The sequence below is a fragment of the Amblyomma mixtum genome, chromosome 6, assembly GCF_055824585.1.
Source record: "Amblyomma mixtum isolate Tamu chromosome 6, ASM5582458v1, whole genome shotgun sequence".
Lineage (NCBI taxonomy): Eukaryota > Metazoa > Arthropoda > Arachnida > Ixodida > Ixodidae > Amblyomma > Amblyomma mixtum.
The window spans coordinates 74681905-74709894 of NC_143017.1; the positions used below are offsets into that span (position 1 = coordinate 74681905).

Genomic DNA, 27990 nt, shown 5'->3' on the forward strand with positions numbered 1-27990 from the left:
GCATTACGTAATGACAGCCGTGAGATTATCATTCATTGCTTGAACATTACGGTCGTTGTCCTCAGTTAAAGTCGAATATTTGTTCTAAAACAGTATCCTGAATTCCTGTACTTTCTCTCTAACTGCTAATTTGTTAATTGGCTTCCGCTTCACTAGTTTCTTCTGTTTCCTCTTCAAGTCAAGGCTAATACGACCTTACCATCCTGTGGTCGCTACAATGCACCTTTCCGAGGACCTCCATATCCTGCACGATGCCAGGGTAAGCGCATGGTATGAAGTCTATTTCATTTTTAGACTCACCATTGGGGCTTTTCCATGTCCATTTCCTGTTGTCTCGTTTGCAGAAGAAGGTAGCGCATTACAAATAACTTTTTTCAAACATACAACCAGTTGGAGACTGCCAACTGAATGAACAAATCAATGTCTTTCCCCTGCATTTTATATTGCGCAAAGGTTTGAACTATGTTTACATAGAGAAAACATTTCAATATACAATTTCTATGCACAGATGTCCCCGATGAAAATTAAAGTTAATCTGGGATCTTATTAAGGCGAACTTCTGATAACTGAAACACAAATCTCTAGCCCCTTAAGGTTTCAGTTAAGAGAGTACTGTACATCTTATCTTGACAGGAATGGAGCATCTGTTCAGTTAAGACAGAAGTTCGAACTAAGCTAACTTTAATTACCGATATTACATCATTTGTCCCAGGCTAAGTCCAGACCTATGCCCGGATATACAGTGGACCAACACAGTACAATGACAAGAGCACACCCATAAATGTAAAAATAACTTTATAAACATAAACTTTGCCTAGTCCAAAGGGTGACTATGATAATGTGGTTGTGGTCACACAGAAGAGAGGAAAGCATCTCAATATGAGTTCATGCTTTGTGTAAGGCTTAGATAGATATGCAAGGCAGACAGACCGACACTGATGGCTGCCATCAGTTTTACGGCCAACACAAGCCAGGGACCAAACGCCAAGGTCTGGACCATCAACCTGAAAAGCACAAAAAAAGAAAGTCAATTCCCATTACATATCATGTTTGCTTCCAGTGCTCACAGGAAGAGGAAAAATGGGTCAAGCTTCATGAAATCAGCGTAAAACACTTACGATGATGTGTAATTTCAGATTAGTCATGCATATCCAGTCCCTCTGACCTTATCTCACATGCAAGCATGAATCCAGCCCTACACTGAGAAAAAACTGAAGTTGGCCTCCGTTGACAGATTACTGCATTTTAATGACAAAAACATAACTTTTAAAGCTACAAAAACCTAAAAATGATGAAGAACCAGTGCCGCCACCACGGACAGATTTTGCTGGCAAACTGTGATGCGTTGACACATTTCCCATGCATCTCAGAGACAAAGCCACGCCGCAATTCACTTCAGAACGGTGATTATAAAGTCCATTTTTGGTGTAGATGTCACAAGCTTGAATTTGGTGGCGGGAAAATTTTTAAGTGGCATTTCCTCAGCAACCAATGCATTTCCTGCTGCCGATTCAACATACCCAGAAAGAGCATTGATTTTTACTAAAAAAAAAAAATGAATGGAGCCGTCCTCAGTGTCCCTTTATATCATGTACTATGCACAAACAGCACAAGTTATTGAGCATATCAAGGCAAAGTCTACTGCTATAGAAAACAAAATACACAACGTTTGTGGGGTGATGCCTGGCAATCAAACTAGCAGTCACCGCTTCGCGAAATTCTCGAAAGCAGTGTGCACGAGGAGCAAAATCAACTACCTCAGCTTACAGGGAGAAGGGACCCTACAATCTTTGGCTGAAATGAAGCCTACTATGGTCACGACCAGCGTACCTAACAACCTACCCCTGCCTTTCCAAAACGCACATGAAATGACGCTGAACTTACTATTCTCTATAAAAAGGCTTCCCTCTATCTATCAGTTTCCCTCTATTTACTGACGTTCATGTTTAAAACTCAACATCCGTTCAGAGTGCATTGGATAGCACCTGTGCACACTTTATGTGGTATCTTCCCCCTTACGTAGTACCCTCGAAAGAGGGCCTCTTTAAGGGCATTTCTGAGCAAATAAATAAATCTGTGCTAGCATCAGCGGTTTCCGACGTCGCTGAGCCATCACTAGATACATGTGCCAATTTACCAGATTGCAAAGCACACTTCTTACCCCATTTCAGCCTCCTAGCGACGTGTCCTTTACAGTCGGATACAAAACCAAAGGACCACTAGAAACAGTCCCATTTGAAACTTCAAGATGTAATTTCGACCAGCACCGATACGTGACAGCATGCATATAGGCTAAAGCTATGGAAGTCCACCTGAACAAGCCAGCAAAACATCACGTAGGAGCACGCACTCCACAGTGAGTGGCTTGCACACACTCAGCTCAGCAAGAGGCTCAAGTACCTGTACACGGATTATGTGACTGTATTGCTGGTCGTGGCATGACACTGTCCCAATTGCAATGCTCAAAAGAACTTTTAAGAAGCGTTGCAGGTTAGAGGCAACGGAGGGCATGGAGGAAGATGCTGCTGGGCATCGACGGCTGAAAAGAAGTGTCTGAGAACAATGGCCACTAAGTGTGAGTGTCACTTAGACTTTAGCACAACTTGCTGTTGTTTTAGCAAACATCCAAATCATTTGAGTATTAGAATTGCGGGTGCATTATGTTTGGGTCACGACGATGTGTTTCCCCTATGCAACATGTATCTTTGTTGAACCGTGCATCCCAGACATTTAACTTGAGTCAGTTTCGTACTTCTGTTGAGAGTGTAGCAAGTTCAGTGCTATAACTTTTGTAACTTGTTTACTTTATCTGCTCTTAATGACCATTTTACCACCAATCAGCCTTGAACTTAAAAAACAAGCAATGACTGCTGCAATTACGAGCCTCATAGACTATTTCTGTCCACGACAACTTGTTTTCACAGTCTAAAGGTACATCTAGTGTGAAGCCTGTGTAGAGTGCGCAAGCAAAGCAATGCCTAACAAAAGAAAAAAAAAAGAGGAATCCGCCTCTGCTGATAAGATCTAGAAGCAGCGCTTGTGAAAAAGTGGAGCTATGTAAGCCTACTGACAGCACTGCACAAGCATGTTATCTGAAAATAACCTTTTATTACCTAATTTTACATTCATTTTTTTGCTACACATTGCTCAAGCAGCCTACACAAGCCTGATGACAGTTGCACATGGTGACTATGATGAGGAACAAAGTCTACAGAGATACTGCTGTCACATGGGTACTTCCCGTCCTGATCGAGTCTGACTAATCGAAGCTCAGAGTGTGTTTGCAGTGTAATGTTGCTACACATTCCCACTCGATCCCAATTGACGAGTTGGCCTGCTACATACAAGAGTGTGCTGAATGCACACAAATTGCACAAACGGTAGTAATGGGTTCTAATCAAGTAAAAGTAAACAAACACTTCTGATCAAAAAACCCACTGACCTGATGCAGCTACCGCATGTTCCTTCACAGATGCACACAAAACAACATGCTACCCCCCTGTGCATACGGGTGCTGCATTTGTTGACTGCTGCCAAGGTAAGCTTTGTGGTTTTGGCAGTGTTGCAAAACTTTTGGAAATAAGGTTGCACTGAGTAAATCTAAAATGTTATTTCAAAATTTTGAAGCTTTTAAAGAAAAATAATTATGTGAACTCCATTTTTTTTTAGTTTGCTTTCGATTGTTTCCTGATCGCAAGGTAGATGCCCTCAACCGGAATCCAAAGTGCTGGTCGCATTTCACGAACCGGCTTGACGTAGAGCAGGACCAGACTCAACAGCGACTGAATTGGCTGTGTAGCAATGCTAGATCTGCACCAAGTTTGATCTCAATTGAGTCAACCATAATTGAAAGCGTGCATGTGACAGCTGTGTCAGAAGAGCGATGAAGCTTTAGCAACCACTCCTCTGCGTCTAGTCACTGCGAGGTTAGACCAGACTTTCTGATGTGCAAAAAACAAAGGACTTTGCACGTACTCTATAAGCAGTGACCGGTAGCAGGTGATGGCAAGCAGCACTGTGACCACGGGGAGGTGCACTTTCCTCAAGTCATGGCGGTTCCACAGCCAAACCAGCGTGGCCGTGCTGATGTGGTTCACCTGCGAAAAAAACCACCACAGAATACACTGTTGTTTGCATCCTGTTAGAACTTATTTCCTGAAGAACTTGTTGCTGCAGTGCTCAAAGGCACTAAAAGCAAAGTGTTTGGACAAGCTTTGCTGAGACAGCAATTTGTACAACAATTTTTCATGTTGCAAAAAAAAAAAGAGAAAAAATCTCACGGAGAAAGAAGGGTGTAAAGGAGGTACTCAAAAACAAAATTTTAACTACAATAAAAGCCTTGCTGTCATCAAAACATGCTTCACACAAGTCACTGTGCTCATTTAATGCTTTATGACAATAAGGCAGTAATCTACTGTAACTCCATTAAAAACAAAAAATAAAAAGAAAGACAGAGAAAAAGTGAGAAACAATTTCAAGCCTCCTCAAAAAATCTCTAAAACCTGCAGTTCATGTTTTTGACTGGGCGCCTTCTGAATTCAGCAGAAATGAACAGGCTATTAGGTTACACAACTTTGCCTGAAACGCAGTTATTTTTCAACTTCATAGGAGAGCACAATGAAGGAGATCACCAAAAGGCTTGCTTAATGCACATGCAAGAGGGGGACATCAAGCCAACATAGGATTTCAAAGCTTTCTGCTGGTGCTCAGCATCACATCTGACTTTATAAAACTTTCTCCATGGCCTACTCAGCCTACTGAAAGCCACGAAGGCAACGTCAATTTCCATTGTTTACTACCTCATCTTGTGAATAACGGCCCAAACATGTGGTATGGTAAGAGTTGCATCACAACTTTTCCGGGACTCTTGTTTTCACTTGTTAGCCTTGTTAGCATGTTGCAACAGGCTTGAAAACTGAAACAAGGCTCCTAGAGGCCTTAGCTGTTAGCATTGCAAATGTATTTATGGACTAAATCAGCAACTAGCACATGCATAGTGTTTTTCAACCAGACCAAGGAGTGCTCTTTTCTTGCTCAATGTAAAAACAAAGCTCCATTTCCTCAGTGAATATATACCTGCAATGTTCGATAAAGCATTATACGAAGAACAGAGCCTAGTAAATGCACAAGGATGTAGATAAAATACATTGTGAAAGACTCTTCACATTTACAGTGCTTAAAGTGTGTCCAGGCGGAACTAATAACATGCAAGGTTGCAAAATTATATGTATACCGCAATGGGGTGACTGTTACTTACGTGCAACACAACCTCTTAAAGCTCCCTCTTACGCTCTGGCATTGCCAAAGATTTGCAAAATCCAAACGTTTTTCTTTACGGACCCGCACAGATGACACGCAATCTAAACGTGTAAAAATGGGGTCTAGCAAGCGAAGAGCCACGAAACAAAGGAACGCCAAAGAGGCAACAATTGTGAAAGAGTTTTACCCCAACTGCACACAGCTCGAGTTCGCAGCAGGTGCTAACCAAAAAGAGGTGTGCGGTGTATGGGGTTTAACGTCCCAAAGCGACTCAGGCTATGAGAGACGCTGTAGTGAAGGACTCCGGAAATTTCAACCACTTGGGGTTCTTTAACGTGCACTGACATCGCGCAGTACACGGGCCTCTAGAATTTCGCCACCATCGAAATCCGACCGCCGCGGCCGGGATCGAACCCGCGTCTTTCGGGTCAGCAGCCGAGCACCATAACCATTGAGCCACCGCAGCGGCCTTACCAAAAAAGAGAATGTACCTTGCACAAACTCACCAATGAAATGTTGGAGTCAAAACTCAGCTGTACATAGCGCCAGTCAAACTCCATGCCCCGAGCGCCAACCCAGAGGGGAACAAAGCGTGTCATGAGCAGCTCTGCACTGGCCCACCCCAGACCAGCAACGAGGAATTTCGTTTCACCCTTGCCAGCCACCTTGGTCATCACCAGGTGCAGCCCAACAAGGTCGGCCAGGTCAACAGTGGCTTTGAGAAACTCCTATAGTGCAGCAGCAGAAGAAAGCACACAGCTGCACTGGTCAGTCAGTCCTCAGAGGGTCAATGAAAAAGTACAATTACACATGCCTGATACTACCAAATACACAAACAAGAACACACACACGTGCACATACCGGGTGTTTCAGCGAACACTTTCAAAAATTCTCATAAGTAGAATTTTCTTGATAAAGATATGGCTTTTGCAGCATAGTATTACCAACGTTGGCGGACACCAGAAAACCGGTAAATCATATTAGGTAGTAAACTGGTTCACTAATTTTTAATAATTAACTTTTTAACTATTGCAGTTAGGTGCCTAGTTGCAATTAGATATTTGTAGCCGGTCGTTAGTAATAGCCATATCAGTTTTTAGAATTTCGAAAATGCAATTATCCTCGGCGCTGTGGCTCGACAAAATTTGGCTTTTTCGACTAGTTACGTGCACTAGAGGGGATGCTTTGCCTGCATGCTTTCGAGAGAGCATGTATTTTTCGCACGAAACAGCCAGACTTTGTCGAGCCACAGCGGTGAGGGTAATTGCGTTTTCGAAATTCTAAAAACTGATATGGCTATTACTAAGGACCGGCTACAAATATCTAATTGTAACTAGGCGTCTAACTGTAAAAGTTAAAAAGTTAATTATTAAAAATTAGTGAACCAGTGTACTACCTAATATGATTTACCGGTTTCCTGGTGTCCGCCAACATTGATAATACTATGCTGCAAAAGCCATATCTTTACCAAGAAAATTCTACTTATGAGAATTTTTGAAAGTGTTCGCTGAAACACTCGGTATATAGATGCAAGTTCATCAAGCAAGCAAGGTTACCGTAAGAATAACGGGTCCACAAAATGACAAACACCAATATCCAGATGCACATGCCACACCACTCTCACACAAGCAATTTTCAGTATGCAACATAAGCTCAGCAGCTCTCTATCAGAACGACTGCTCACGTGTACTTCATTTAATATGCCAGGGCCTACCGTTGAGATTTGGAATCTGTAGGGTGACAAACTGCTTTTAAAGCAATCTTCCATTACTGGCGCATATACAACATAAAACACCAACTTAGTGAGTACAAAAGAGTGTGGGCGGAAGGCAGTAAAATGCCACTGCCTACAACTTCCTTCTCTGCTACACTCTATCTTTAAAGGCATAAGACATCAAACCTTAACACATGCATCAAATACCAGGTCAGTGCTGCTAGAAAGTAACAGGCTTCTCAGGAACAGCTCTTGCAACCCATTTCACTAGGAAATGCCATAGTCAAATTCTAAAAACAGCGCGGCTGAGAGCTCACTGCTTGACTGTGCACACTCAACGTGTGTGAAAGTTACACATCCATTTTTGCACAACCTTTATCGGAAACCTATTTTAGCACCCTGTGGAAAGCTGGAGAGGTTCACTGCTACCAAGCTACCACCTTCTACATATGACTGCACTCTCCTCCTGCAGTTCTTTGAGGTCATCTCCAAGAAGTTTCGCTCCAAGATTTCCCGTGCGTAAGCACTAAATTGTTGGCAACTAGTTACTGCTAGCATCATGCTAGCCTATTTGTAAGCAACCTAGCACTTATGCTTTGCATGGAATCCTCCCTCTCTGCAAAAACATTTAGAACAAGAACTTGCAATTGCAATTACAATGGCTAATTAACAGGGATCTGCGTTCATGCATCCGAAATGTGTAGCTCTGTGAACTCAACGTTTCTTATCTGCTTTGGAAACGGAGGCTGACAAACTGAATTTCCTCTGCATTTTATTTCTATCCACTCATGAAAATAAAATAATTAAAATGCACTGTGATCAACATGCATCACATGAACATCACTTGGAAACAGAAAGGGATGCACGCAGGTCATCTCTCCAACAGCAACAACAAAAACCAAATGCAGAGGGGTGTGCAAAGCTATGCTAATTCTACTGCACATTCTGCTTGCTCCTTGCAGTAGTCATGCATAATGTATACACCATTCTGATGAAGGGCTCACCACATCCATTCGAAAAGGTACCTGGTAAAAAAGAATTCAGTGCAATGGTTTCAAAAAATGCGGCCAGAAGAATTATCTGCCTGCACGTATCACATGGTCTCATAATTCAATGGTGTGAACGGATAAAAGTGACAGCATTGTGCAGCTTAATCTGCCTTTTTCATAACGTATGGCGCCCCTTGAAAGTGCGCAGGTGCCGCTGGCAAGATCTGCTTCTGGTGGTGCCAACTACACATGCGAAGTGGCAGGTATGCACTTGTGCCTGCCGGCAACACTACCTGTGCATGCGTAGTACAAGCTGGCAACCTGTACTGCAAAAATGAGAGCTCCAGTACTATCAGGCCTTGAGAATAGCCTTATATATGGCCAAATCAGGAGTGGTGGAACAGCACAGATAAACAAAACAAAGCACTGTTCGTAACTGTTGGCAATCAAGTTTTCCTGCCCCATTTCCCAAGCAAAGCACTGTTACAATAATTTTTGTGGAAATTACAACTGTGGACTACAAAATGTTCTCTATTATGTATTATGCTATCTAATGTACGTTTAGCGTTGATACAATGTTATGCACATTTGTTACTATTATTTTGCTGTAACAATGCTGTTTTCTGGGTCAGTAACTGCTGCTGTGTCAATGTTGCTGCACCCTTCGAGGAAAGAAACCAGTGAGGAAGGCATTTCCCTCCTTTTGTCCTCCTTCCACCGCACCACTCTGGGTTACACCTGTCAACCCTGCTATGATTTCATTTTTCCTGCTGTTTTTTGATACACCTATATCAATTTAATAGCATTAGAGCAGTCGTCATACCAAAACCCCTTCGCCGGATGTTCTGTAATGGGACCTGATATTCCGAAATGGGCCCAAGTTGGCCCTCCCCCAAAATTTAGGACACCAAAATTTAAGCAGGCAGGAAAGTCTGGACTATACTGGATTTTGGCAGGAAAAGTTTTGTATAACAGCAGTGTGGTGGCACAAGCGGCAGTTGCAAGCTGCTCCGTCACACCAAAGCCCCTCCATCGGATGCTGGGAAATTTCCTTCTGAAATGGAACCCAAGTTTGTCCACCCCTTAAAATTTAAGATGGTGGAAAAATCCGTACTAGACTGGATTTTGCTGGGAAAAGTTGTAAAGAACGGCAGTGCTGTGGCGTAAGTGGTAGTCGCAAGTTGCTCTTGGTCGAAAGAGGATGTGTCATAGTGTGCGCAAATCAAAGACAAGGCTCTAATGCTATGCTGTCACATTTCCTATTAAGGATTGCTTAAGTGGCCCCATAGCTTTTTATACAATTCTGAGACATTTATATCAATATTTCATTTCATCTAACTCCCTTTTCTCCTTCATCTTTACATCCCAACATCTTCCCCCAGTGGAGGGTTGCAAACCAGTTTGTGCTCCAATTTTACCTCTCTGCCCTTCCTTCTGATGAATTTTCACGCGCCAAAGAATCTGTGGCCGAAGAGTGCCAAGGCACAAGGTTTTTTCGTCTGCTCAAGGTGGTTTGGTTTGCAGGGTTTAACGTCCCAAAGCGACTCAGGCTATGAGGGACGCCGTTGTGGAGGGCTCCGGAAATTTCGACCACCTGGGGTTCTTTAACGTGCACTGACATCGCACAATACATGGGCCTCTAGCATTTCACCTCCGTCAAAATGTGACCGCTGTGGCTGGGATCAAACCTGCGTCTTTCGGGTCAGCAGCCCAGCACCATAACCACTGAGCCACTGCAGCGGCTCCCACTCAAGGTGGGGTCAAAGACCCATTTCCTAAGCATTTCTGCCCAAAGAAGCTGGGCATCAGGCCAGGAGAAACCTTGTATCTATTATATCACTGGTGGAACCTTTCCTTATTCTCCTCCTTATATTTAAAAATAAAATGGTGTAAAATGTGACGCCTCTTTTTACTTAGACAAGCAGGGAACAAGGATGTGGTAGATAACTGCCGCCTGAAAAATGCTGTTATGAAGAACAACTTTAAAACATTGCTTTTAGGCAGCAAATTCTAAGCCATTCTCATGTTCACTGATTAACTCAATGAATAAAGCAACGACACAGTTACATTAAATGAGCTCTCTGGATTACCTCATCTGGACTCCTGTGAAAACTATTATGCACAGTGTATTTTTCAAAACGTGAATCAATAGCCCACACACTGTTTCACCAAACTGCTACGCTACTCTTAAACCTTATTATGCATTGCAGCTGAGAATGTGCAGGTGCACATCCCACCAAGATTCACAACATGAGAACAACACAGGACGAACACTGTAATAGAACGCATATCACATCATAAGATAAAAGTTGTAACCATATTAAACATACACAAAAAATAGGCTCAGCGCTGCAACTCTGTCTTGAAATTTTTAGCAAACACTTGATTTTCACTGACCGACCAGGAAGGCTGGCAAATGACAACTACGGATTTCAGTCAATTACTTACTCCGAGCACATCAAAACCTCCAACTGAAGAGACGTCGCCAGGCGGAAAAAACGTCGCCAAGATCAACATTTTGCAAAGCTGCATGACAATATACATAGCTGCAGCCTGAACACATTTCCAGAATGCTCCGTACTCAGATCTATAAGAAAAAAAAAAGGGCGCAAAATAAATTTTCACAACTTCACGCGAAAAGGTGCAGCCAACAGTTCACAAGGGCGCAACGCTAGGGCAGTGTACGGCCGCTGACCCGCCACACCTATAACACAGCTATTCACATTCACGTCGCGAACTGAGCAAGCAGACCTTGCAGGCAGGCATATTTAGCGCAATGAGGAGTAAAACAACTTCGATTTTCACTTTCCGATCACTGCGGTGAGCATTTCCTAGCCTACAATTAACCAAGTCGTTCCGATATTCCACTGCTGCGAAAGAAACAAGGGGCGGCACAAGTCTGAGGACCAATGCCTTTCCTGTCACTGCCTGTATGATACGATTAAGAGCTCAGCGAATATTTTATCTAAAAAATTCGTAATAGTAGCATGCATTACTTACAATCCCGAGTACTTGTAGGTGAGGAGGTATGGCACGTATGCCAGGGCGACGCAGTTCCCGAAGTGAAACAACGTCATACTGCTGAAAGACGCTGTTAGGTGTTGTCAATAAAACGTTCCAGATGACCAAAGACCCAGGCTTGCGAGTATCTCGGCGCTGTCGAGCCGAACGCTAAATTACAGTTCTACCGAAATAATGCACTTCCTCGAGCAACTTCGGCGAGTTCAGCGACGGACAGCGCCATGTTGCAATACCGCAGTGAAGTAGAATTCCCGCAGCAGAATATTTAGAAAAAAAAAAAAAATAGGGGTTGCTGTCATAAAAGAAAACTATGGTTGTTATGGAACAAACTCGATAGCAATTTTCTTTCGTCCGCCAGCCTATTTTAGTTCTTCTTCTTCTTTTATTCGATCTCTATTCGCAATCGCTTTTTTTTTTTTTATCCTGTTCGAATTTGGTTCTATTCAATGTGGTTACTTTCACTATTCTCACTCTACTTCCATTCCGTTCATATCCTCGCCTGCATTTATTACTAAACAACTACTCGATATATACACATTACATCCACTCCTACATACATTATTACCAATCTACTGATGCACTTTGCCAACCCATTTCCTACACCTCAGTCAATCTTTCTACCCTCGAATCCCATCCTCATACAGAGTTGCAAGGCAGCGGATTTAAACGCCGGCTTTGCATTTCAATAGCTTCTCTCTCTCACCGCCGAGTGTATGTGCTTGGGTGTGCTAATTACTAAACTTAATTACTAAGCACAAACTAACTAAAACTAGACAACATTACACTTGCTTACTTCAACACCTTTCTGACCAAGGTTTCACACAGACAACACCGCATGGTTTTCTCCTTCATGGCAAAAAATGCTTCTGCACTATGGACATTTCAGAAATGAAAATTGGTTTTGAAAAAAGGAAAGATGCATTAACTGTCTCGCTTTTCGCTGGATACCTCAATGGAAAGGACGGAGGAGGTAGTGAAAAGCTTATGGTTTACAGGGGTTTAATGTCCCAAAGCGACTCTGGCTATGAGGGGCGGCTTAGTGAAGGGCTCCAGAAATTTAGACCATCTGGGGTTCTTTAACATGCACTGACATCGCACAGTACTACACGGGCCTCCAGCAGGGAGAGAGAGAAAAAGGCACCAGTTTGGAGGGCTATGAAATAATTCTCACCACCTGTGATTCTGGGGTTCTCCATCAGATGTTCCGCACATTGGACATTCTTAAGATGTATTCCAATTAGTCATCCAAAGCAAGTTTTCATGCTCGATGGAACTGAAGGGAGCGTAATGGCAGATTTGGATATGGACTCGGAGAGCCGCAATGCATCACAGTTTGGAATGTGCCATTCTTATATATCACTGTCAATCCCATAATCGCATCATGTGGGTACGTGTAGCTGCGCAGAGAAAATGTGTTGGAGGGTGTGAGAAAGGAAGAAAAAAAAAAGCACGACGAAACACAAAAACAAGCAAAAAGGTAAACAAATGCTTGAATTACCATGGATTCTTTCTGTCCTTTTTGCAAACGCCCATCAAGCAGACTCCACTGTCGGTGCTCTGTTTTCGAAAGTGGAAGCTGGTAGCAGTGTGAAAAAGCGGATGAGATAGCTGCTCATTGTTTTTTCAAAACTTATGTGGTAAAAATACTGTTCAAAACAATGAAACTTTATTGGGATGTGAACAACAGCGCTAACAGCTTAAGAGCGTGCTGAGGAGGAAACTGGTCAGCCAAGCACAAATCTACCAGTTACTAATGTTTACTTAATCCATCAATATGACAGGTGTGAACGGCAGAAATGGAAAGTAAAAGAAAACAATGCAGTGAAAACGAAAACAAACAGCCATAACTGAATCTGCAACAACCTCAAGAATCACTTTATTCAACTAACACTCCTTTACAGCAAAATACTGCACTTAATGTACTCTGCAAGATTGATAACATCGCTTTTGGTGGTTACCATGTTTCTAGAAGCCAGTTCTATGTATGCCCAGCATATTAATGTGGCAACTTTATTACATATCTGCCTTCTGTATTTTTTCTGTACCTCCTGTAATAAAATTTACGCCTCCTTCGCAAATCTAATCAAAAAGAAACACCACACGCACATTCATAAACTGTAAATGAGGCGGAGAAAGGACGCATACATAATTCGAATCTGAGCCGTTACATTTGTACAGAGACAATATATAAGTATTCACATTTTGTGCAGTGTTTCTACACTAGTACAAAAAAAAAAGAAAAAGGACAGCTGTGCAATCCTTTGATGCAAGGATCATTCCGTCTATGCACAGAGGATCACACAGCGTTCTGTGTGTTTTAATGGGTGACAAAGCAGCCGATGCTCCTCGGGAAGTGTCCATTGCACACAGTCTTTTTCCTTTTCATCACATGAAAACAATCTTCATCTGTGGTGGCTTGGGACAATGAGTCCCCCCTGCCCGCCCCCCCCTCCCCTCGCTGCTCACACACATCACGACTGCACGCACTGCACAGAGTGCTGAGTGTCCATGTCATCGTCATCGTCACTGTTGTCACTGTCGGTACTGCTGTCGGCGCCGCCACCTCTGTCGCCACGCGCCTTAAAGGTTCAAAAAGAGAATATTATGTTGCTGAAAGAGAGATGGCAAGTACAAGCGTGTAACTGCCTAGGCATGAGAACATTCCTTCCAAAACAATCTCAATGCCACACAAACAACCACTCTGCAAGAACATGGCATATACAGTATTGTGCATCTTTATCGTGAAGACTCTTTATCGTGAAGACTCCACCTCTGTACACGAGGTGGAATCTTGCCACTGGGTTACATGTTAAAGACAACCCGAACTGTCATTTTCAGAGAAGTTACCAGATACACCCAACTTTCTACTCAAAATGAAATGCATTGGAAATATCTGCACACAAAGGCACTTCCACTTTTGAGACGAAAACATTTAAAGCTGAATTAGGTAGCAGTCACTGATCCTTTCATTCTAGCCCAATTTTTCCTGTAACTGCAATCTGACAGAAAAGCTCAAAAGTACTCTGCCTGTCTAGTGATACACCTAAATCTCAGCTGACAGCACTGACACAAATAAGCTTCCCAAAGAAAAGTGCCCCTCCAATTTATGCCAAGACTGTAAGAATGCTTACCAATATGAGCAGATTGCTATACAGTTGACGACCGAAAATTCGGACATGCTTGATTATTCGGACTTTTTAGCGGCACCGCGACATGGTCCATAGAGCCAATGTATAAGAGCGCTTGAAATTTCGGACGCACCGAAACTGACCACCTGATTTTTCGGACCTCGTTCGCCCTCGCCGCCAGTACCCAAGCCGCCATATAATGAGTACAGTGGAACCTCATTAGTTCAAACTGCAGTTGAGATCGAAAACTTGATCAAACAAAACGAAATTCAAGCTTAAAAGGAGCCTCTTGCGATGCTGAAATTCTGCGCGAGTCGGCACATTGCGCTCGGGTGGTTTCGAATTCGTACTGTTCTTGAATGTCTTCCGCCGCACGAATTTGAACTGTAGTCTCAGTTCACGGAACTCATCTGTGCCGACTCTTTCGTCCTGATTACGGAATGCGAATACGATCATGGAGGCTACGCGCGTGCCATGACCTCCGCGATCGAAGCGCGCTTTTGCCGCCGGAGCAGATCGCGGCGGCCACGGCGCGCGCACAGGAGCTTCCAAGTGCCGTCCATGGATGATGCCCGAGGCCGTGATCATCATGATCAACTTTTTTCTCCGCCGCGATTTTCCGCTATCCACATCGGCATCAGTATCGCCAGCTGCAGCCTTTTGTGGCTTGTTAGCGCATCTGCCGTAATAGTTGTGGTTGTGGCTTTCGCGTGCTGCCGCTGAAAGTTGCAGTTTTAGCCCGATGGGCAAGCACCTTAATAGCTAAACGGCTGGGAGTTAGCTCTCGAACACGGCAAGTGTGCGGCGGGCGGGAAATTTGATGTGGCCGAGAAGTGCGTCCGATGATGGTGCAACCAAAAGAGAAAGCACTTTCCGAGGCAAGCCGTGCGAGTTTCCCGAACTGGAAGAGCTGCTATGTGATGGAAGTGCGGAACAATGGCTACGTGTTGACAGCGGACACGCTGCGCGGCTTCTTTTGGGATGAGCGTGCGCGAGTGACGATTTAACGTAGAATAAATGTCGCTCATTCCCTAAAAAAAAATTTTTTCCGCACATCGCGTGTATGGGCCGCACTCTGAAAATTTGCCCTCGAATCTGGAAAAAAAAAAAAAATTTCGGCCCTTATACGCGTTCGTACGGTATGTCGCGTGGCGAAGTATAGTCATGAGAAGCTTTAGAATGTGTGCAATACAACTGGCCGCTTCCTCCGGCATATTGGTAATAAGTTCATGATTTTTTCGATGAAATTTGATTTTCCGGACTGCCCGATTTTTCGGTCGTTTTCCCAGTCCCTAGAGAGTCTGAAAAATCGATCGTTGACTGTATTAAAATTTCGTGCAGTGAAACCTACATCCAACATTCTGCAACAGTGCTACAGTGCATTGACAAAAAGACTGTACAGCTAAACCTATGTATAAGGGGCTGCAACAGAGCTACTGTGTAATGACAAAAGACTGGTCTACAGTTTAATATTGAGTGCTAAAACTGATTTGCAGAATTATATGACACCAAGTCAGCAGGTGGCCAGGCAGCAAGCCTGAGGTGCTCACCTCAAATGAATCAGAAAGAAAAAAACATAAAAGGCAAAAGTGCACACACAAAATTCGGCTGGTTAAGAAAGGCTTACTCGACTCTGGGCTGATCGATGTAGCTGCTGCATGAGGTACCACAACATTTGGCTATCAATGGCTTCGTGACCCTCACGTTTCCGTTCTTCCTCCCGCTCTTTCATGTTTTTGCAAACCCTCTGCAAATGAAGAAAAGAGGGACACATGACTACATCCCTATTCCAGTAGCCTTGTTTTCATAAATAAATGCAACAGAAACCAACCAACAAAGCGGTCACGGGCTTCAATCACCACAGCAAAACTATGAAGAATACACAAAAGCAGAGTGTTAAATTTTAACACTCTTAGGAGTCGTGAAGGTTGGCTACTTTGTGGCCATGGTAACAATTTGTGAATTCCAGACATCACAAAGGAACACCACTGCTTTTTACAAGTATACCAGCAAAAGTATTCAGGAGAAATATGTGTGAAATATCTGAATTTGATCACTGCCTAGACACACAGCCTGACATTAAGGGGTGCGATATGCAAGTTACATAGAGAAGTGCCCTTTAGTGATGGAAACATTGTCCCACTGGCAGAAGATTAGCCTTTGTTGTGGCTTCAGTGCTCTGAAAACTTCTGCAAGCACCTATGCAAACAGCCTGTAAACATCAGTGTCGTGAAACTGCATGCTCAAGCCTTTCAATGGGAATCCGATCCTGTATGCAAGTTTTCAATGCATCCGCCTGAACAGAAGCTTGCTGTCTTGCACTATAACACTGCCTCCTATCTGCTACCTTCAGCTTCACTAGAGTCATTACATGAGCTTCCTGTGCTGCCTGACGGAGAAACATAATTGTCCTTTCCCCCTTCATTATCAGTGAGCTTGTGCAAGTCCCTTTCATACATGTATGCACCGAAAACGTCGTTACTATTGGCCATGGGGATTAAAAGCATAGAGAGAGAGTTGTATGCGTAACCAACTGACTGTGTTTCCCTCTTGGCCACTAAAAAGATGCTATACACTGCATGAGCCACAAGAAAGGCTGCCATATATGCAACAAAAATTACAAGAGCCTTGATGAGAGGAACCACCATTCTCTAGTGTTGAGTGGAGCCCAACTTATGACTGCAAGGGGTTAATTTAACTTTCAAAATGGAGACTCCAAACCCCAGCAGTGCTCTCTTATGGCCTTGCATATAAAAATCTAAGAGTGAAAGAAGAAATGCATCAAAAAGGAAAATTGCATTAGCAGCTGGTTCACAGAGACACTCAAAATATGTAGCTGCTTTCAAACCTGCATATGAATGAGCACAATTCAAGTTCCTAATCAGTTATGAAATCCTTCCTCGCATTTCTAGCCTGCTGCTATCATAAATGTTTTTGGCCTGAACTAAACAAATTACCTTCGTGCCAGACTTACGATTACATAAAGCATTTAACAAAAAACCCAACAGTAATCTCCCCAAGACGGTAGGAAAATGGAGGATGAAAAAAAAAAAAAAAGACCTGCGAGATTACTCAAACTAGGTGATATTTTTTTACCGCTTACCTACATATGCTCAAATGCAGAACTTTTCGGATACAGAAAACGGAAAATGTCATGAATCATTGTGCAACTTCTCAGCCTAGCACCAAGCGCACAAATTTTGATGACATGGCTACTTTAGCCATGACAGGGCTCCTGTGGCAGTCTTGATTTGCATGGCTGATTTACTGTATTTACCAAAATAACAAATACACCTGGATAATAAGCGCACCCCTACATTTTATTTTAATTTTATTTTATTTCAAAATACCCCTAAAGGCCCTTGTCAAAAGGGTATTACATAGCGGTGGTAAAAATTCTAACATTAATATACAAGAAGGAACATCTAACATGAGTAACAGAGCAAAAAAAAAAAAAAACGAGTGCAATAACTGATGGTCAGCAAGTAACAAAATGTGACAGAACAAAACGCAAAATGAACATAATTAAAAAAAAACAACAACACAACATAATAAACAAAACGAAAAACTAAACTTAAACACATTACGGTGAGCAGAACAGAACTAGAAGAAAAATTAGACATTAGAAATTAGACATTAAATTTTGGGAGACCACACTGATCTTTTTTTTTTTCTGGTTTAAATTGAAAATTCCCACTACTAGGCATGATCAAACCTTGCACACCTTAGCTTTGTCAGCATGCAGCTATAGCAGCTACCGTATTTACTCGCATAATGATCGCACTCGCGTAATGATCGCACCCCCGAATTTGGTTGGCAAAATTCAGTTTTTTTTATTCCCCGCGTAATGATCGCACCCCGAACTTGCCGCGGCAATTTGTCGACGATGTCGAGTCTAGCCGATGATGATCGTACTTGCTTATCTGTCTGACAGCTGACAGATGGCACGTGCAGATTACCATCTTGCTCTGTCAGCATTGCAGCGGCAGCCGCCTGTTGGTTGACCTGCGGTCACACGAGCTGTCTAAATGCGGTTATGCTTAACCGCAGATACCAAACTTAACTGCGGTTATCTCGAATCACGGTTCGCCATTGTCGCAAGTCTCGCCACCGTTCTGGGTTGCGGTGCAACGAACGAAGTGACGTGGTGATCCGGCTAAACTTTATTGTTCTTGTAAATAATAAGCCCTGGAATACGAGAACGTCAAAAATGAATCCTCCTTCAGGATTGCGGGCCTGTACCGAGTTGCTGGTAGGAGTAATAACTGCGATACAAGCTAGTTTTATGTTCGCAGCCGCGCAGCTGCAGCCGCCGTTGCAGCGCGAGTGACCCGATCTGCTTGGCCAGTTCCGCGGCGAAGGCATCGCTGAAATTGATCGTATATATTTCTTTTAATATGAAACAATGAGGTTGTGAGTGAGGCAGCGCCATAAGTAGAACATTCATTATAGCGTTGGTCAATTCAAAAGCGCCATCCACTGTGGCTTCGATACGAAACTAGTTAGGCCTAGCGACGACTAGGGAGTACAGAACGCCGTCGTCCGCCGCGCTCGCGGGCGGCACCATTGCGGTAAGTGCGCGGAATCCAGTGCTCCAAGCGTTGCGAATGTGTCACCTAAGTACATCAACGATGCGGCAGGGACCGGACATTTTTCGGCGTAACGGTGGTAAAATGCATAGCTTGAGCGCCGCGGGACGTTGCTGTTGTACGCTGTTGCCGCGCTATCGGACGAGATCGAAGGCCGCATAAAAGCGCTGTCACGCAGCACTATAAACACTGCCTATTTTGATGCGTTGCTCTTGGAACGTGATTTAGTGTGAAGAAAGTATGTTCTTGAAGTGGGCCAGCTCTTGCGCCTTTCGCACTCTACCTTCTCGGTTAACGACGCAAGCCGAGATCGGTTCGCGATAACCGCGAGTAGCGCGCCCATGTGATAAGGGTTGTCTGCCTGCGACTTGTTTGCAATTTAGGTGCTCAAACATTTTTTTTTTTTTAATTTACCCCGCGTAATGATCGCGCCCCTAAATTTGCGTCAATCTTTTGAAAAAAAAAAAGTACGATCATTATGCGAGTAAATACGGTATATAACAAAGCCTTCAGTCCTGCAGCTCGAAAGAGCCATGACGAAGATTTGGCTCCACCATACTGGTTCCCGAGCAGTGGCGCGTTTACGTGACCTCGCAGATTGACACGACGACATGAGTTCCCTCACCGTCTTCAGGTCAGACATGTCGGGAGGGGTCTCGCAAGAAGGCACCCATATTTTGACATCTTCATCCAGGCCGCTTGTGGCAAGAATAGGGCAGCTAGGATGAGGCTCCAAGCAGTTCACCTGGAAAAAAGTAGATAACAAGGTGTCTCCTGCTTTGTCCTAGCTCATCTATGCTCCTTTGCCTCCTGTTTTAGCCATGCTGAAAACTGCAGACAAGCCGCTCATGAACTAGTATGTACGATTTGCCAACAAGAAATTTAAAAGAAAATAAAAAATAAAATTGGTCGCTGTTAGGTATCCAACTCATTACAGATAAACTTGCAACTTCAACCATCCTTGTGCTTTAACCGGCAGCTCCGCAACATGTATCCAACACTCGCGATATTTCTTTCACCACTACCCAATCGGAAGTTGGTGCATCTGTACTGCATTCCACACAGACACTCCAAACCAAAATCAGTAGTACTGGAGCTTAACGAGTATTGTTTACAACGGCAATGTTATGCTCTGAAACATTTTAAGAGGACACTGGGATAAACCGTCAGGGGGTCCTATATGGATTTATTACTGCACTCTGATGCCGGGGTGGAACTGGGAGCAAGTTGGAAGCGCATACAACATTGCTTTTTATACCTTTAAAGCAGCTCGAGCAGAGTTTTGGAGCAGTACAGATTAGCTATGTTCACAGCATGCACAATCTCTGAAGTATGGCGATAACATGGGAGAGACCGCGACTCACCAAAGGCTCACGATGGGCACAGCACGCATTGCTACTATATTCTGCAGTGCTAGCAAACCCTATAAAGGCTGTATTACAAAGCAAAAAACACTTTCGGTCAGCACTTTTTTAACATCGCTGACAGTTCACAGCGACTGCAGGTAGTGTTTTTTACGCAAGTCACATGACCGCAAGGATTTTCTTTATTTTTTTTCGACTGCCATGCCTCCATATTTTTCTTTTTCAGTCAGTAGTTATGTCCACATGTTAACAGAAGAGAGCATATTTGACCGTGCCCTATGTCTTTACTTTATTTAAGCTGTCCCAAGGAAAAAGCCCGCTTAAATTAATTTTAAAAAGTTGCTAAGGTTTAGCTTTGGTTAAACCTGGTAGGTTGCGTAAGCATCCATAGCGTTCCATTCGGGATCATCACCGGTTGTAGACGATTCGGTTTCGATAGAGGCGCGGTGCGCCCGTCTAGCAGCGTCTTGAGCGCGCCGCTTAGCAAGGCGCTGTTCACGTTCTTCATCTGTCTCCGAAGCCCGTTGTCATTTCGTTGTCGTTTCCTGGCTTCGGCAAGCCGACGTAGCCTCCCTTTCTGTTTTTCAGGCGGCATAACGATGGAGCCGGCAAGCGAGCGAACGCATCTATACACCCCCCCCTTCGTTCTCCAGCCTCCTCTCCACATTCCGCAGCTGGCAAGAGCGCAGCGAGGGCAGCGCCTCGCGCCGCCCTTCCAAGGCCAAACGTGCCTCGCGGCCGCCCCGACGCGAAGGGCTGAAACCGGTCGTAATATTGCTTTCGCAATAAAAAAAAAAAAAGCTCACCACGCCCTCTTCGTCTCCGTGCATGGAGTGGATGATGTGCTCACTCTCCTTGTCCCACAGGTAGATGTAACCACAGTCACTGCCACTGACGACGTACTCACTACGGAGACCCATGTAGTTGACGCCCTTCACTGCAGGTAAGGAAAGCGGAGAAGACCATATATACTTCCTCGCAGCACTACACGCACAGTGGATGAGAAGAGTATGTACAAGGCTATGTGGTCCAAACAATGGCTGCATACATCATCGCACCGCGTAGGCAGCCTGGAATTTTTTTTTTAGACATCGCAGGCAGTGTTGCAACAGATGCACTTCGCTCAGTTGCGTGCAAGCAAGTGCATACGAAAAACTAAACACAATGCCTAACTTGTGTGACAACTTCAGAGCTTGGCAATGTGACAGATGAAAAATCTGGCTGCTTAACCTTTACGGAACTTAGGAGTGTAAGGAGACAGCCAGGACAACAGAAAAATAACCTTGCGGTTCACACAGGAAAACAAGCAGTGTTACTAGCAGTGCATCATGCAAGTAGCAGATCTTAGCTCTCTATTTCAGTAATAAGCAAAGATCCATTACAGTCGCCGACCAATTTTTTGGACTCAGCGGGACCCGAAAAATGGTCCAAATAATCGAACAGTCCGTGAACTTAAAAAAATGAACTTTTATGCGAAAAACCGGCTTTCAAAATCTCGAAAATCGCCGCTCTGCATGGTCCACCTGAAAGCGATAATATTAGACTTTATCTGAGTCATAGCCGTGCTTTCCTCATGCCCGTGCCCTATCACGTCATGATACCAGATACTAGTGCGATGCGGCTGCCACGAATGAATGCACTCGCTGCGCGAAGCAAGAACAGTCAGTTTGCATGGGGCAATGACGTTCACGAAGACCGAGAGGTAACCCACGGGAAGACAGGAGCGGAAGCGAGCACCTCCGAATGCAGTCCCCCCCCCACTCCCCCCGTCTACCGCGTTTGCTGCCCCGCACTGCGGGCTGTGTCGTCCAAGCCGCGACAGCCCCTGCACCTGTCCCGCTGTACCGTTTTCAATGCGATCGCGCGCCCTTTGTAGGCCATCTCGATGGCAATGAAAAGCATCTCATTATCTCGAATGGCAACGATGGAGAACAAATAGCCAAGCCTATCCAAGCCAATCCGATTGCGCCTGCCGAGCCGATACCGTTTAAATCCAAGATGGCGCCTTTCACGGTAGCGGCAAACGGATTGGTAGTGACAGCGATGCTCGCTCGTGTCTATATTAGGTCGAAATAAGAAACTTTCGGTTGAAAAACGATGCCACAATATTGTTGGTGTCTATTTTAGTCCGAAAATTAGAACTTTAGACTCCGCGAAGTCCGAAATATCGGTCGTGAATATGTACACACTCCTATTAGGTGCGTGAAGGTTCCTCAGCGAAGTCTGAAATATCGCGCTAGTCCGAATTATTGGAGTACGAAATATCGGTCGGCTACTGTATATCTTTTATAACTGAAGTGCTGTGCAAATTTCCCCTTGAATTGAAATGGCACTGAAATTGTTTTTAAATACTTGTTTGAATACAATGCCTGTTCACTAAATTATGGAGCACAACCCAGCAGGAACTCAGGCACCATGGTGGCAAAAAACAGGCGCAAGGCGCAGTGCCTAGACTGAACTTCAGCTGTCAAACACCAGGTATTTCGAAGTACTGGAACCACACAGGCAGGCAATGCGTGCTACTGGATGTGCTAACCATGTAAAGAAAGAAAAAAAAATCTCAATGTTTTGGACCTGCACTGACAAACACAACCCATTAGAACTCAGTACTGTCCAATCACATCCTGCTACAACCATGGACAAGCACGAAAGAGAATAGCAGCAACGGCATATGAACAGACTATGAAAGCCTGCAGGCATACACTGTCAAAAAGTTAAAAGCCTTGCTAAAACTGTGCAGCATTCTGGGAACTATGCATAACAGTGGCATATCGAAGGCCTAACTGAAAGAGCTGCATGCAATGTCTGGGACAGCTTGTGACTGGACAGTACACTACTTGCCATAAAGCTGGTCAGTGTATGGGCTATGGCTATCAGAGCATCTACGTTATGTGTAAGCCACTTAGTAAAAAAAAAGTCCCTGAGCACAATAAAGCTGTGACACAGAAAGAACCAAGCTAACAATATGGACATAATATGCAGGCCCTCAAGAAGAGCAAACAAAATAGAGAGTGAGAGACGTGAGGCTGATGAGCTTGGTTCTTCATGGTGGGAAATGAGCTGTGTTGTGAAAAGAATAAGCATAGGAAACAGCAGGTATGTCAATCACCAACCAGGATGATTAACTAATGAAATGCTCAGGTGCCTCCAATGTAGAGGGTACGCTACATTGGATACATTGAACAGAAGTGCAAGCAAGCTTCGGTTTCGATCTGTACCATATTTAGCCATGCACATGGCTCTAATGCGGTAGCTGACTGATTTTATAGACTGTGATAACTATAAGCGTGCAATTTCTTTGAGCTCTTGTAAGGGTACTGCGAAGCACCTTGTAGGAATGTACTAATGTGCTCAATATGACTAGCAATGTGTGAAGAGTGAGCCAACTTAGGTTAAGTTTCAGCACTTCTACAAACATACAAAACAGTTTTCTCTTCGCACTGATGGCTATATGCACACATTTTGGTAGCTGCCACCGGGACTCAGTGCTTATGGTGCTTGGCTGCTGACCCGAATTACACGAGTTTGATTCCGGCTGCAGTGGTCCTATTCTGATGAAGGCAAAATGCTACAGACCCATGTATTGTGTGGCGTCAACACATGTTAAAGGACCTCAGGTGGTCGAGATTATCCACAGCCCTCTACTACAATGTCCCTCATAGCTTGAGGTACTTTGGGATGTTAAACCCGCCAAACCAAACCAAACCAAACCAAACCCCCACTTGCACTGCTTGAAGACCTAAACTCGTTCCTCATCTCGTGTATTGCAGCTCATACTGAGCGCGACAGTACATACATATTCACAACCGATTTGTCGGACTCTAAACCTGAAAGTTAAATTTTTCAGACTAAATAAGCAGCGAGCGGGCATCTGATGCACTCTAATGCGTTTTGCCACCAAGGAATGCATCATTCTGGATTTAATGACCAGACAGACTTTAGACTGGCTTGGATACACAGTGATTTCTGTGCCTCACGGTGCCATTCGAAGCAAAGAAACACTATACTCTTCTCTTTGAGGTCCATGCACCGTGGCATCGTGCAGTGATGGCAGCGCAAGAAACAGCCTATGAAGGTAAGTGTGCGATTGCACTGGTAACACAACAGTGGGAGCACCCACCATAGACACTGCCCCCACTAGTGTAACGAGGAGCAAAGAAATGGGGAGAGTAAGAGAGACTCTCATTTACCACATGTTCCCTTTCCCAGTCTACCCAGCCACTGTTGCCCTGGGAACAGACTTTTTCCTTGCCTCACACAGTGCACGTCCGCCAAAACTACTCAGGGTATGTGCAGAGCAGTGGCAAGGGGCATACATTGCGACGCAACAGCATAGAATTGCTCGTCCATCCATGGCATGGTTCACGGCATAACCTGTAGGCCGCACAAACGTTATCAGTAATGTGCAGTGTGCCCAGCACATGTGGGGTCCGGACATCATGGAAGCGTGACTTTGGCACAAATATAAGCTAACATTATCGCATGTAGGCTGAAAGTGACAAAAGGTAAACCTTGCCATTTTCTGACAGCAGATTTTATCTCAGGCAACTTTTTGGACTGTATGATTACTTCCAACCATTTTTCAGGTTCCGGCCCGAAAATCCACCCAGTACACACAGTACGAAATTCGGTCAGCTACTGTGTTTTGCTAATGAGCCTAACTGATCAATCTATGCTCTGCACTTGTTCATATAAAATGTAAAAATCCGGTCAGGGGCCTTATAACATTCCTCATAGCACAAGACAATTACGAGAAAAACTAGCTTCTACCACTTTGTGGAATGCATCAGTTCATGAAAACTGGCCTTTCTTACGTGAGGTGGCCAGGTAGTCATTACAAAACATTTGTTCATTGTATTCAGAAACTTCTCTTGCACTGTGGGATGATGAGTCAACAAAAAGGAGAACCGACAGATAGGAAAAAGAGACAAACTGCTCACCTGTCTGACTGTTTCTGTGGCCTTTATATCTATGGACGAATTCCGCACCATCAGAATGGTTAGAGTTGAAGATGTAGATGTCTTCATCATTGTAGGAGGCCAGAATCTCTGTCATAAAAAAAAGCGAAAAAGTACACACACATCACAAACTGAAAAATGCACCTTGAAGTACGGAAAAAGCATGTGTCGGCAGTGCAATAAGCGAAGTTACAGGCAAACTTATAATTAACAAGGCTGTGTTCAGCGCAATTAGTACCATCTTTAGGCGCACACAAGTGTAGGGACAAACACATGCTGCACCCAGAGTCATACAATATTTTTCATATCTTACAGGATAACCGAACATTGTCTTATGGCATCTCCTGGTGTCTAATGCTTATGTTACCACCCTCCTGACTAGAAGGTGCTAGCAGGCAACCTTCAACTGAGCAATCTGCACGCAGGAGTGCAAGGAACTCAAATTGGCTGGCTTTCTATCACGCAAAATAAATGCAGCTGTTCAGAAAAAAAAAACAAGAAAAAACACCATATGTATTTACTCACGTAATTTTTGCACTTTTATTCTTTAAATTAAGGCTTCAAAAAAGGTTGGTTGCTTGGTTTATTGGGGATGTGCAAATTATGTGGAGATTTTGCTAACATGCTCTAAAGAACAAACTATGCAAACGTCGTAGCGCGCAATACATGCAGTGTGTTTCTGCCCGTAGGTCAACCCCTTCAACTCGCACTCTTCACTAGCAAGAAAAAAAGTTGATTTGAAATCTAGAATGCATACCCCTCCCACCCTGCCCCATGGAATGTAGTTCCCTGCGGGATGGCATGACAGAATGTGCACAGTACGAAGCAATAAACGTGCAGTGATACAATCGCAAAGCCGGCAGTCACAGGCAAATGAAAATAAAAGGCAATAAAACAGCGCCCTTGTGTGTGGTCCGGCTGACTAGTGGCAAACCAAGCAGTAAATGGTTCAGTAGTAATGGTTCAGTAAGATTCCAATGCATGCCGAAGGTTACTGGAAGCTTTCTCTCTTAAAGGTGCACTGAAGAGGAATCTGAACTCATAGCTTTACCCTTGGAACTCGATCTACACGTTCCGAGTGTTCTTAGAAACCTCGACTTATTGCCCTGTGCGGCAGATTTCCCTGATTTAAATCCGATTAAATTTCCCGGCTCTTGCCTTTTTTTTTTTTTCTGAATTCCCCGCAGATGGTGGGAGGAGTCGCCAACCTTTCAACCAGCTTTGTGTCGGCTTGCGGCTCTGCCATCGGCGGAGTAATACGTAGTGATCAATGAAAGCAAAGAGTCCATGCGCAATTTTATTTCCGTGGGCCCAATTTGCAGCTATGCACTCTTCGACTAGATCTATTTTTTCACGGAAACCTAAAAAACAAAATCAAAGCGAAAGCAAAGCCGCCAAGCGACTGCCTGAAAGGCACTTCACGAGTTGGTCGACTCCTCCCACCGTCTGCGGGGAATTAAAAAAAAAAAAGGCGGGAGCCGGAATTTAATCCGATTTAGATTAGGGAAATCGGCCGCACAGGGCAATAATTCGAAGTTTCTAAGAATGCTCGGAATATGTAGGCCGCGTTTCCACGGCAAGAAGACGAGTTTAGATTCTTCTTCAGTGCACCTTTAACTGCCCGTCCGGGAAAGTGATCGCCAGTGCGAGCGATCAGGGTAAATGGCGTGCACCTTTCACAGCTGCACACGGCGATACAACCGCACCGATCTTCTCAAGCCTGCCTTGAGTGCACTCGTGTGCACACTTGTGGTCTGGCAAAGCAGGGAGCGCAAAATGTGCGAGTAAAATTTTTTTTTCTTCAAAAACCAGGTTAATAAATTAGGGTTGTGCAAATTACGGGAGTAAACACGGCAAGTATCAAAGAGCAGGCATACCAGACCCATCGTAATTGTACACCAAGCAGGAAACGCTAGCCCGCACCTCGCAGTTCATCTGCAAAACAAAGCCAATTGAACAAATAAGCATTAACCTAACCAAAACACTGCTCATATGTTGCTTGAAAGAAGACCAAAAAGTATTAGACACATGCGATTTGCCTGAAAGATGAAATGTAGCCTCAAAGAAGCATAACAAGTACTAGTCGCAAGCGGTTCCAGGTGACAGAACCATCTCCATGTGCTAATTTCTGCATGTTAAACAGCAATGCATACACAATAAAAGCTTGTTAATTTGACCCCCGTTAATATAGAAATATGGATAATTCGAACTGCAAGCTTGGTCTCGGTCAACCCTCATGTAAATCTATGGCCTCGGATGCTCGCTAATTCAGACGCTGCGGGTCTCGCACAAAGTACCGTAAAAACCAGCGTATAATACGAGGTTTTTTCCCCATAATTAGCGTCCTAAATTTCCGCCTCGTACTATTTGCGGATCCGAACAAAAATTTTCGAAGTTGCTCGAAGTTTTGGTTTCATTTTTGCGGCGTGGCTATGGCTTGGCTTTGCTATTGGCGCATGGCTACGGCTTGGCTTCGTTACTCTCAACAAACGACGTCACGACGTCTTTCTTTGTTGATCCGTTGGGTGCGCCGGGGGGTCGCGGTGTGCCGTGCGCCTGTTGACAACGCACGTGCTCGCATGTAAGGCAAGCTTCGTGAAGTGGATATTGTTTTGGGGAGCACGATGTCAGGGTCTCGAAAACAGTACTCGGCTACTTTCAAGTGATTTTAGCTGCGGAGAACATCGGCAACGGTGCGGCCGGGAGGCAGTTTGGTGTCGTCGAAGGAAGCATTCGTGGATGGCCACAACAGAAAGAAGCCCTTTTCGCGTGCAGCAGAACGCGACGAAGCTTTCACGGCCGCTAGATGGTTGTGTAAACAAACCGTTCAAGGACGCAGTCAAGCGGTGCTATGCAGAGTGGATGCGCTCAGGTGAGCCTGCAGTGACGCCAACCGGGCGGCTGAAGCGGGCTTAAGAAGTGCGGCATCTCGAACGCCCTCGATGGCACGGAAGATGAGTACATTTGG

General features: G+C 44.3%; 2 protein-coding genes across 6 annotated transcripts in view; both read right to left on the reverse strand.

Annotated features, from left to right (window-relative positions):
* Positions 1–778: 778 nt before the first annotated feature.
* Positions 779–11270, reverse strand: LOC149339397 (BOS complex subunit TMEM147). Of its 2 annotated transcripts, XM_089548175.1 has the most exons (6): positions 10963–11270; positions 10411–10549; positions 7978–7998; positions 5766–5987; positions 3976–4097; positions 779–1004 (listed from the first exon to the last, which is right to left on the reverse strand). In XM_089548175.1, the coding sequence occupies exons 1-6, from the start codon at positions 11037–11039 to the stop codon at positions 875–877; spliced, it is 711 nt and encodes a 236-aa protein (XP_089404301.1). In that variant the 5' UTR covers positions 11040–11270; the 3' UTR covers positions 779–874. The 2 variants fall into 2 exon arrangements, with proteins under 2 accessions (XP_089404301.1, XP_089404302.1); XM_089548176.1 differs by lacking the exon at positions 7978–7998 and having other exon boundaries at positions 10963–11260.
* Positions 11271–12831: 1561 nt separating this feature from the next.
* Positions 12832–27990, reverse strand: part of LOC149339398 (DDB1- and CUL4-associated factor 8) — a 43978-nt gene continuing 28819 nt past the window's right edge. For 3 of the 4 annotated variants that reach the window (XM_089548172.1, XM_089548171.1, XM_089548173.1), the window contains exons 9-14: positions 26900–26957; positions 25005–25112; positions 20871–21001; positions 19326–19445; positions 15739–15858; positions 12832–13562 (exon numbers count right to left, since the gene is read on the reverse strand). In XM_089548172.1, coding sequence (XP_089404298.1) covers positions 13455–13562; positions 15739–15858; positions 19326–19445; positions 20871–21001; positions 25005–25112; positions 26900–26957 — 645 coding nt within the window. In that variant the 3' untranslated portion in view covers positions 12832–13454. Of the gene's footprint in view, positions 13594–15738; positions 15859–19325; positions 19446–20870; positions 21002–25004; positions 25113–26899; positions 26958–27990 lie in introns of all 4 variants that reach the window. The other variant, XM_089548174.1, reaches the window with a different exon arrangement.